Raw genomic sequence first — 11,707 nt, forward strand, 5'->3', positions numbered from 1 at the left:
ACGCTGCTAATTTTATAACCTTACTGCGCAATGAATGTGCAGTGACTAACTGAGGACAATATTCACCTCTGCATAAATTGACAGTAATTTGATTTTGTTGAAAGGCTTTTATTGCAGGTTTAATATTGAACCCGAAATGCGTGGGTGTGTGTGTATGTGTATGTATGTGTGTGAGGAAGTGTGCTTCAACAGCTCCAGTCACCCCCCCCCCCCCCCCCCCACACACACACACACACACAGCCCCGAGACCTATGCTTTAAAAATTCATAATCATGGGCATTCGTATGACACCCCACGCTCGGACTGCACGGAATTAAAATGCCCTAAAATAATTGGCAATCTATATGCTCACAGTCAATTCACTTTCTTCACAGTGTTTTGTCGATTTAATATAGCATCGCTCCTCAACGGAAACGTTGTGTTTAGTGTATTTTTTACCTGCCGTATTGATATCAGATACATATCAAAACAGGTTGTGAGGAGAAATGGACAAAAAGACAAGTTCAGATATGAACAATGCATTGTTACAAAGTGAAATACCAACTGTCCTTCAAATTTTCAGTTCAATCGTATTTTGCCACCATGACAATTATGGTGATGCTGAATATCTCAATGAATATGATTACATTTACACACATATTGTATATTATATAATGTGTGTATGTATGTATATAATTCAATATGTGTGCGCGCGCACGCATGTGTGTTTATAAATGTGAATGTGTTTTTGTGTAGAAAGTATAGCTCTTATACATCAAATCATTTAAACGACGTAACATTGGCATTTTTAATATTTCAAGGTTTTTTTTTTCTTTAAAAACAACCTAATGGCGTACTGTCATCGTTTTGCCTCTAGTGCAACGTCTATTTCCGTCTAGCTTTCAGCACCGACATTTCAGGGGCAAAAGCTTTTACAGCGCCGTCTAGAGTTTCCATGACAACTGCTTTCAGGGACACTGCAGTATTCGCGCAGCACGATGAATATTGCACGAGAGTACTAGCGAGTTCATGGACCAGGCAAGCATTAAAAAAAACACTAAAAAAACAAAAACAACACACACACACACACACACACACAACAAAACAAAACCAAATACGCTTGTACACGAAAGTCTAGTGCATTCTCGAGAACAGAACGTCCTTATATTGATGGGTGCACGTCACTGGTTCGACACCCACGAGTCATACAGCCCACGAGTTATACAGCTCGCACAGATCACGAGTCATACAGCCACGAGCTACACACTAAGTGAACAAGGCCCATGGGCTCGACATGAACTGAAATAGGCCCATGAGCTATTACGGTCCACAAGCTAGATACCAGCAAACAAGGCCCATGAGCTCGACATTAGGCAAACAAGGCCCATGACGCGGCTGTATGACAAATGTCGAGCTAGTGGACTTTATTTGCCTAGTGTCGAGCTCATGGGCCTTATTTGCTTATGTAATAGTGTCTAGCTCATGGGTCTGTTTTACTTGGTGCCCAGCTCGTGGGCTGTATGACTCGTGGACTGTATATGACTCGTTGATGTTTGGCTTATGAACCCCTTTTTTTCAATGTCTACCTCGTGGGCCGTATGGCTCGTGGGTTTTGAGCTCGGTGGATGTAACACCATACTGATCAGTCTATGATATCTTATGATTGCTTTACAACTGCAATGCCTCTCTTCATAAAGGTGTGAAAATGGGTTCCCGGCAATGCGGGATTATAGTGATGTAACCACTTTAGCAAATTTCACAAAGCAAAGATTGCTGATAGTAAAACATCAGGCAATTTTCAAAAATCTAATCCTTTCCATATACACCCTCTTACGGTAATCCCCTCTTACGAGTAGTGAGATGGAAGGTTGGTTTAAAATATCTCAGCGAGGCCTCAAACCTACTTGGGTGGACGGGTGGTTCAAGATATTAATACCTAAATACCCGAAAAAGATTTTTGAACAGTTATCTCGGGACAGGATTAGAAAGATCCTGAAATGTAAATGAATTTTGACAATTCTATCGCTTCCAGATGACTGGATAAAAAGAAAAAAAAAATGTGGAAAAAACAAACAAACCTATAGGATTCAACAACGACAGGAAGAAATATTTTGCTATTAGAAGCCACTCTGATGTGGGTTTCGCATTTTGTGTGTGTGTGTGTGTGTGTGTGTGTGTGTGTACTATGGATTGCATTGGCTCACATACTTCAAATAAGGCAGTCGAACACAAAAAAAAACACATACTAAACGAACAAAAAAATATACATTACTACTGCTACATCTTCACATTGCCACTATTCGCCTCACCTCTGCCACCCCCCCAAAAAAAAAAGAACTCGAAGGGAGTATGGCGTTGAATTTCTGAAAAAGAGAAGAGATGAGTTGTCTATGAACATTCATCTGAACAAGCTCTAGACATCATTATCTCTATCAACGTTTACCCTTGGCGCAAGTGATTGCCCGTACTTGGACAGAAGAGGACGCTAGTCCCACTCTTCACGATGTACAGATTTTCCACCAGTTTAGGGCAAAATTGGTATACAGACAAGTGTTGGAAGAATCAATAAATGATACTGTAAAATACATGAAATATTCAATATCGTTCGTGTTTCATATCCAAGTAAATCAACCTGTTTCACTCATGTCCTGGTATTTGAAGGGGGTGGGGTGCTTTACTGCTCAAACTGGTACGTGCTGAAAGAGAAAGATTACGATTCCATCCAACGTAGACCCTATACGTGTTCTTACATGTATAATCCACACCAAAACAAGTCTCCTTGAATAGTTGAATTCAAAGGAAAGCGTGCTAAGCCTCCGAGTAAGGTGCATTCTGTTAAAACAAAAACAAAAACAAACAAACAAAAAAAAACTATGAAAAGTGAACCATGTACAATCTATCATTTCGTCAGAGCTGTTGTTTCTGGTTATTCTTATCACCAACACCCCCCCCCCCCGTTTATTTCAGTAAAGTAGTATCATGGTAAGACGGTTCTAGAGCGATTACTCCCTGCCTGGACAATAGCCCAGACCTTTCCCCTGACCCTAGCCCCAATCCTAATCCTAATCCTGAACCTAATCCTACCCCGAACCCAAACTCTAAAAAAAAAAAAACCTAACCCTAATCTTTATACTCTCACCACTAACATTATCACTAAGGGGGGGGGGGGGGGGGGGTAATTGTCCTCGGGGGTCTTTTCCTTTACAGTATAGGGGCCGCGGAATGTGTGTGTGTGTGTGTGTGTATGTGTGTGTGTGCGCGTGCGCATGGGGGGGTTGCGCTCGTGATTTGTTGGGTCAAGGGTCAATGTTTACACCCCCATCACATTTGCTCTTTCTGTACCTTACAAGCACACACACACCCACACACACACACACTTTTTTTTTTGTTTCTCGTGAACACCACAATGTACTTAATATATTCATGACATATTATTTTTTGTTTGTATGTATTTGATCGAAGCTACATTTACATCTGAGTTTGGTCGTTATGTAAATAAATTCAGTTCATGTAATCATATCCTATGTGGAAGTCGTTTTTGTTATCCTTCCAGTCATTATTTTTTTCTTTCTTGTTTTTTCTAACATTCTAAAAGAACTTCACCATGGTAATCACTATATTCTCCCCAACAATATAATCAAATATCATTACAAATACAACACTCCCTCTTGACCAAGGAGCACAAAAAAGTACCTGACAATAATTTTGACAGAATTCCTGGGAATAACAGCGCTGTCGATGTTAAAGGGATCGTACTGTTTTGGTTGAGACGTAATTTCAGGTTTTTAACATTTTTTTTTGTGTGTGTGTGAGATATAAGAAACCTCTTATGAAATATGAAAGAGCATGTAATTCTACGAGGAATTCAACGTTTATTTGATGAAAATTAGTTTTGAAATGGCCGAGATATCCAAAAAAGAGCGATTCTAATAAAGTGTGGGACCCACACTTTATTACGATCGTTTTACTTTGTTTTAGGATGTTTCAGCCATTCCAAACCCGATTTTGATCAAATAAACTTTGAATTCCTCGTAAAATGATGTGCTCTGTACTATATCATAAGTGTTTGCTTGGTATCTTGCAAAAAGTTGAAAGCCCAATTCTCATCTCCACCAACACTGTACCATCCATTTAAGGTTGCACGGCACAACTTGCCATTACCATCCTGTGCAATACTTGAACCTTGAAGTATCAATCCCTTTCGGCAGCTCCTTGGTATAATTGGAACTATCCCGGGATGAGTACTGAGTATAGTAGAAGCCCAACTCTGTAATATTAATTGTTCATGCCGATGGACATTATACGGGAGAGCAAAGAACATTACATTTCTTCCTAGAATAAGTTGGAATACGATGAAAATAGATTATAGAAATAACTTAACCAATGTAGATCCGTTCCAACTGCCATTGGTGTTTATCATAATCATCCTCTTCCGATCAGTGTAACCTAATCACTAAAAGACGAGCAGGGCCAACTTCTAGACAAACGACTTTACTTCGAAACTTCATCTAAAAAATGTTCTTTGAAAGCAAACAAGAGCACTTAGGACCTACATTCAGAATTGCACTTTGCTATAGTTTTAGAATGTCTGGAGACTTTGATAGGATTGATACTACGTCGAAAAAAAAAACACAGTAAAGATGATGAACTACTGTTTTTAAGGAATGTGCTACGAATACCTACAGCAGTTGAGTTTGGAGCAACGTCTTATTATGAGTTTGATGATTAGAAATATTACGAGTACAAACAGGAGGTGCCAAGCAAACGTCGTCGTCAGCATCATGATGCTGTCAGTTCCGGACGGTTTCCATGGCGACGGTGAATTTACATCTCGCCATGGATTATAGAGGACGAAAGCGATCTGCCAAAACCATGTGCCCTGGAGAGTAGTCGCACCTACCCATAGACGCCGAACAGACGGGGAGGAGGGGTGATAGCACCACGGCTCCAGGCCCGAGCCGATAGCGCACAGTAAGACGGCGCCAACTAACAGCGAGTGGATGTGCACGTCCAGGTCGTCGCGGCCCCCCGTGTGAAAGTGGAACAGGAGAGCCTCGGTCCAGAACGCCAGGGAAAGAAAAATCTTCTCGCAGTTTAAAGTTGCATTCTGACGAGCGCATGTCTGCAAAGTGATATCCGCCACGCCGCTCACAGCAAAGAACATAAACATGGTGGCGTGCTGCCAGTTGTTGGCGTTGGTGAACTCGCCCGTTCTCGGGCTGAACATATACCATCCTCCCCACCAGAGTTCGCCCAGGGCGCCGATGACAGCGCACATGATCTTCAGGACGCCTTCGATCACCGTGACATTCGTATAGATATCTCTCAATTTCATACACTTCCTTGCATGATTGACGGATATGTCTCGGAAACTATTCCTTTTGTCCTCACCTGCGGAATCCTGATCGTCAGCTCTGTCGGCAGGATCTTCGTGTTGTTCATCAAGGTCGTGTTGTTCATCAAGGTCGTCTGCGCTAGACTTCTGCGAGAGCGCGAAGTGTTTCGCGGGATCGCGCGAAAACAAAGTGGTCTCATCTTCGGCGGATTCAAAATCGAAACTCTCCCACGAACCATTTTCTTCACAAAGAGCCAAATAGGTTTGTCCGTGGTGAAGTTCCCCTTGATCTCGTGTGTCGGGACAACCAGTTCTCGAATGATTCGCTGGATGCCTTCTCTCACCTATCGCTATGGTACTGAACGCATCACGTACCATATAGAAGAGCCCGTAGATGAAGAAAAACGTTCCGGGTAGAATATGCCCTAGAAATGTACCCATTTTGAGTGTAAGAATCGTGTATCAGATGCACGTTTTCAAGCTTGCTTTTTCATCTAGCTTTGTATACAGCAAGCAAAGTGAACTATTCACGTGACCCTCCACGTCTACAGAATTTCAGTCCAGAAAGTATATCCTGATTTGCGAACAACTTCCTCCTTCATGCCTAAGATATAGAACGCCACTAAACAGGAAAGTTATAATCACGTGTTTTCTATATCAACAACAAATGAAGATGTGTTGCTGCACAAATACGATGCAAATTGCCCGCTGATGTAGCCTACACCAAAGTGTCAAAAAAGCATGAACGGAATGTAAAAATCACTTCAATGTATCACAACACAAAGTACGGCGGCGAGCGAACTTGACAGAAGTTCTTTCGTTGTACAATGCGTTCCAGTATGCACAACAATTTATGTTTCACACACACAAGTTCCGTGATCTGCTGCAGAGTCACAACAAATCGCAATGTGACACGATATATCCACACCAAATAATTGACTGCACAAATTAAAGGATTTCCGATCACATCCGACTGCAAGGAGGAAAATTTGGCCACATTCAGCGGAATATGTTGTCAGCTGAAGTCCATTACGATTCCAAGCCTCACACCAACTAATTATGAATACAAAACCGTAGAGACCAACGCTAGTTGAAATGAAAGGCTTGAAAATTCTTTGCAACGAGTATATTTCCCCCAACTGGTTTAAAGAAAAATTTCGTTGGTGCTGAAATCGATAACGCGCAACACGGTGAAGGGATCGTAGATCAATTGTTCTATTTGTCCTGACCCAGCTGTTAATGATTGTCGAAAAACGAAGCGATAACAGCACGCCCGGCAGAGCATAAAGTAAATATTGCGTGCGATTCGAGTAATTGGATTCATTTTGGCGCCCATTCCAATTAAATAGGGAGGTTCACTTCTCTATTGACATGAGAGCATGCGATATATAGGTCCCATGGTTTTTCATAATGAAGTGGTGCTCATAATTGTATATTAACGGTCTCATTACCCTAGTTCGGTACAAGCTCTGCTATATAGGCTACCAGAAGACAATGACCGCTTCAGTTGTGATCGTTCAGCGACCATTATATTAGGACTGGCTCTTAGGGCCGACAGTGAATATCGGACATTTTAACCCCCATTCATGGACCGAGTTGCAAACTCAGCCAAACAGTACTTAACGGTAAATTAAACGGGTATAATAGCTATCTGCATGCTATTAACGCTAGTGGCACACAAAAACCCCACAGCAATGTACACACTGTCCACTGGAAGTTCCTGACACTGAATGGGTTAGATATTTCCACACCATTCAGAATAATACGCTGAGGTAATCTTTGCGATTAGGTATGCCGCATCGGGAAAGGTAATATAATTATTGTGATACATATGTCGCACACAGCATTGTTAGCCGGTAAAACTCTACAAAGAATGCACTTAATAGTTAACAGGTAGACCTACAATACTCCGATACAGTTAATAGGCTGATTACAGCTGGACGGTGAAGTTTCTTTCAACGCCCTGTTACAGCAAGAAAACAGATGGCATAATGCTGACACTCTCCGCCAACCTATTACTATTGTGTAGGATAAACGATTTCAAGGCAATCTAAATCTCAACACCCCGACAAAATCATTAACGATCAACCGACTATTGTGTATGTCGAATATTTCGCGAGGTTTTTATTGTCGCGAATTTCGCGAGGCGCGTGCTATTCGCGAATTTAAAAACACGCGAAAAAAAAAAATTTACCCTGATCCCGGCATGAATGTGAAGTGCACGCATACATTTTACACCGTACATACCGCGCTGCACGATCGCGATTTTAACCACTCGCGAAATCATCGGGAAGTTCCGATTCGCGAAAAATTAGACTCGCTGAATATGTTCGGCGTACAGATATCAGTATTCGGTTAAACAAACACATACACAAACCGCTTGATATGTATTACGTGTATATGATATCTATAACAAGAATGCTTGCAGAGCTTCATCATTCTTGGCAAAGATAACTCTATGAACTGACATAACTTGAATGTTATTTCCATTTCCATGACAAATTCTGAAAATTATAACAAAATAGTGCAATAAAAATAAACAATTCAACCTTCCACTGTACCCACTTTCCGTGTGATTACATCTCCCTTCTCTCTCTCTTTCTCATAATATATATATATATATATATATATATATATATATATATATATTATATATATATATATTGTGTATATGTGTATCATATATTCATCTATTTTTCTCTACATCTCCATAACTATATAGCTATCTGTCTAGCTATCTATCTTTTATGATCAAAGAGACACATAGAAGAACAAACATAAATTCAGTTGTATTCATTTACTTATATGTATTCATACATATGCCCTTTCATCAAATCAAATTACATGCAATGTGACTTCAATGCTCAGTAGCTTTGATAGCACAACAAAATCAGTAAGCAGAAAGAAGTCAGAGGATTATGGCTCAGCTAACATACACGTGACACGTACGGTTTATTTTAGGAGGATTGTTTTCAGACCATATTCATAAGTACTTGTCAATCTCACATCTGTTGTCAAAGTTTGGTGGCAATCACCAGTCTGCTACAGATGACGCACTGTACTGTTTAGAGCATCCTGTTATAAACAGGAGTGTGATAGTACTTGAAGGAAAAAACAATAAGAAAATATCTTAAACTTTATGAAAAAAAAAGTCCGAAGTACATTAAACTGTGAACATCAAAATGCATCTGAATTGCCAAAAGGTCTCAAAAGTGGGTTTTGGGCAGAGTAAAAAAAAAATCTGAAATCAGATAATCTGAAATCAGATTAATCTTTGGAGTAGGGTGCAATGCACACAGAAGTGACAAGCAGGGGTGAAAGAACAGCACCAATGTTGGCTTGTTAAGGTGTATAGTATGTTAACAGTGTTGACAATACTAATTGATTTGATATACAAATGTTATGAGGCTCACTATGAACAAACAAGGAGATTTTCCTCGATTATTCTGACCCAAAATATAAAACTTTAGCTTTGGTTATTCAATCCATATACATCTAGAATCATACAGGTATATTTGCATATTCTGCACCCTTTTAAAGACAAGCTTTTGGGTGATTTTACTGCAGAAATCTTTATCAGAAACTCATCAAATTGGCAACTCTTGATGATATTGAATTTTGATAAATTTTATTTGAATTTTACTGCATATCCTGTACTGCAGTATAGGATTAGATGGACCTGGTTGAGTGCTTTAAATCTGCACAAAATAAAGGATCAAAATTCATACTGAAACAGTAATTTCAATCTTTTACCACCACATGCCAATTCAGATATCAGTTACGAGCAGGGATACAAATGCTTCTAACAATTCTCCGGTGAAAACAAACAATGGTAGTTGACTACAGTAAGGCTCAAAAGAAAGGGAAGTTTTAATTCTATCTCATGAAATACTAGCAAAGGACGACAAAAATGATGATAAAAATATACATGAAACCACAGAATAGGAGTTTCTTGGACTCCAAGGTTAAACAAACAATACTATGGTTTAGCCCTTTTTACACTTGTGCTTCTTAACCCTGTACTTTCTCTGACCCAGGACTATCCTTACTCCCGTACCAATTTTTTCAGCTTTTTACACTCGCCAATAAATCCCGTACTAGGCTCTTGTCCTGGGCTAAAGAGAAAACTGACCTTTTACACTCGTATTTCTTAGTCCCATACTTTCCAAACCACATGAACATTCATGATTACGCTGTGCACTGTACAAGTACATGCACGCACCGGCAGCAATTGATTACCTCATTTCTGACTTCGTCTCCGTCGCTTAGCCCCGGATTATTTCTTCGTTCTGTTTACACTTGCTTGATTGGCACCGCAAATTGCGGGGTTAGCACCGCAATTGCGGTTCTAACCCTGCTTTTTTTCAGGGCCAGATAGTGCGGGATTATCGGTGGGGCTAGCCCACTTTGGCAAAAACAAGTGTAACAGAAAGTGGGCTAAGGAAAGTCCGGTACCAACGGTGGGGCTAAGGCCCCCCCTTAGCCCCACTGTTGGTACAGGACTAGGTAAAAACTTGCAAGTGTAAAAAGCCCTTTTGATACTGTATTCAGCCACTGAGAATTCAAAAACCCTATGGTGTTGTGGATTATTATCTAGATATGCTTTTCAATACAGCTATGAAATGTCAACCACATGTGTGACATCAACCATGGCAAGCCATTTTATGTGACATACCATACATGACCTAACACAGACTCTTGAGTCCTAGTTTCTCATATGCATCTTTTGTTCATGTTCATTTGATTGGCAAAATGGTAAACGGGTTATACCTGCAAAAGTAATAACCAGGTGAAAATGGTATGGGATCCACCGGGGGTCAGCCTAGCCGAAAATGCTACAAATTTTAAACCACCTCCACCCCCCCCCCCCCAAAAAAAAAGAAGATAAAAATGAAGAAATATATCAATTTTCCTTAATGGGTCTTACATAAATTCATCAATGTCCTGTGCTTTCTTTAATACTGAAAGAGGAACAGCTGAAATCGGCTGAAAAGGTAGAGCGGACATAGAGCACCCTTAAACTGACACAACAGATGATGAACCTGGACAAGAAAGCATCACTGAAACATCTATCATCTCTGATGATGAACTCTGGAGCAAGATGAAGAACTGTGTGCTGCCTGATGACTAAGAGTGATATCCCATCTTTGTTACCATGGCCCTCCCAGCCACACCCACCAACAATGACCAGCCAGACTTCCATTTCCATGCAAAGGGGCGTATGTACAAAATTACCATGTACAGCGTAAATGATAATTGGTAACCTTTTCAGCAAGGTTGACCCCCGCTGACTTCCCAACTAAAAGAAAAAGACTTTCATTGGCAGAGTTCATAAGTCTGTTTCAAGTTCTTGCTATAAATACACTTGTACTTGTGCTATCAAGTTAATATTCAACAGTTGTAAGTGACTGCTTGTGCTCGTACACAACTTGCGATGTGGGTAATTGCCCTATCTCACACCACCGTCCACACTCCCAATACAGTGGTGGATCCAGAGGGGGGCGCAGGAGGCGCACGCCCCCTCCTTTATTTATCGGTAAAAACAAAAGAAATAAAAAGAAAAAAATGAAATGAAACCCGGAAGTGGCTCCAAAAATAATAGTTACCCCCCCCCCCCCCTTTACAGAATTCCTGGATCCGCCCCTGCAATATTTGTGCCATACTCCAACAACAGCACACTTATTGACCACAGGTCTTGCACACTTCTACAGAAAAATAGTACAAAGGTGTACTACACACTGTACATGAAAGCTACTTTGTATAACACGTGATGGCAGCCCACTGAATGGATCTCTTGCGCCCCTGGAAAAAAAAAATGCTTCCCTGCAAAAAAATTGACAGGACCACATCCCACTTTAACCCTCTTGCCTTCCAGACATTGTTATTCCCCCTTGACTTTATACACGCCTTAGTTGCTTCCCATACTAAATGGCTTAATGAACAAGCAATGATGAGAGGTAATTTTAAAGGGATAGTACAGTATTGGTGGAGACGAGAATTGGGCTTTTAACTTTTTGCGAGATACCAAGAGAACACTTATAATATAGTACAGAGCATACCATTTTAAGAGTAATTCAAAGTTTATTTGATGAAAATTGGGTTTGGAATGACTAAAACATCCAAAACCAAAGTAAAACAAAGTGATGGTAATAAAGTGTGAGTCCCACACTTCATTAGAATCGCTCTTTTTTGGATATCTCAGCCATTTCAAAACCAATTTTCGTCAAGTAAACGTTGAATTCCTCATAGAATTACATGCTTTTTCATATTTCATAAGAGGTTTCTCATTATCTCACAAAAAAATGTTAGAAACCTGAAATTAGGTCTCAACCAAAACTATACGATCCCTTTAAGAAGAAAAAGGAAAGGACCCTGTAATAGATGCGAGTGTTT

At 40.3% G+C, this 11,707-nt stretch overlaps 1 protein-coding gene across 1 annotated transcript; it reads right to left on the bottom strand.

The window, feature by feature from the left end:
• Positions 1-4,097: 4,097 nt before the first annotated feature.
• On the bottom strand, positions 4,098-5,858 carry LOC139732068 (transmembrane protein 45B-like). The gene has a single exon (XM_071642944.1). It carries the CDS (start codon positions 5,753-5,755, stop codon positions 4,649-4,651), a length of 1,107 nt encoding a protein of 368 aa, XP_071499045.1. The 5' UTR covers positions 5,756-5,858; the 3' UTR covers positions 4,098-4,648.
• Between the last annotated feature and the right edge of the window lie 5,849 nt (positions 5,859-11,707).

This window comes from Diadema antillarum, unplaced genomic scaffold (assembly GCF_040938485.1).
Source record: "Diadema antillarum isolate AM-2024a unplaced genomic scaffold, OU_Dant_1.0 seq00000398_RagTag, whole genome shotgun sequence".
In the NCBI taxonomy this organism is placed as follows: domain Eukaryota; kingdom Metazoa; phylum Echinodermata; class Echinoidea; order Diadematoida; family Diadematidae; genus Diadema; species Diadema antillarum.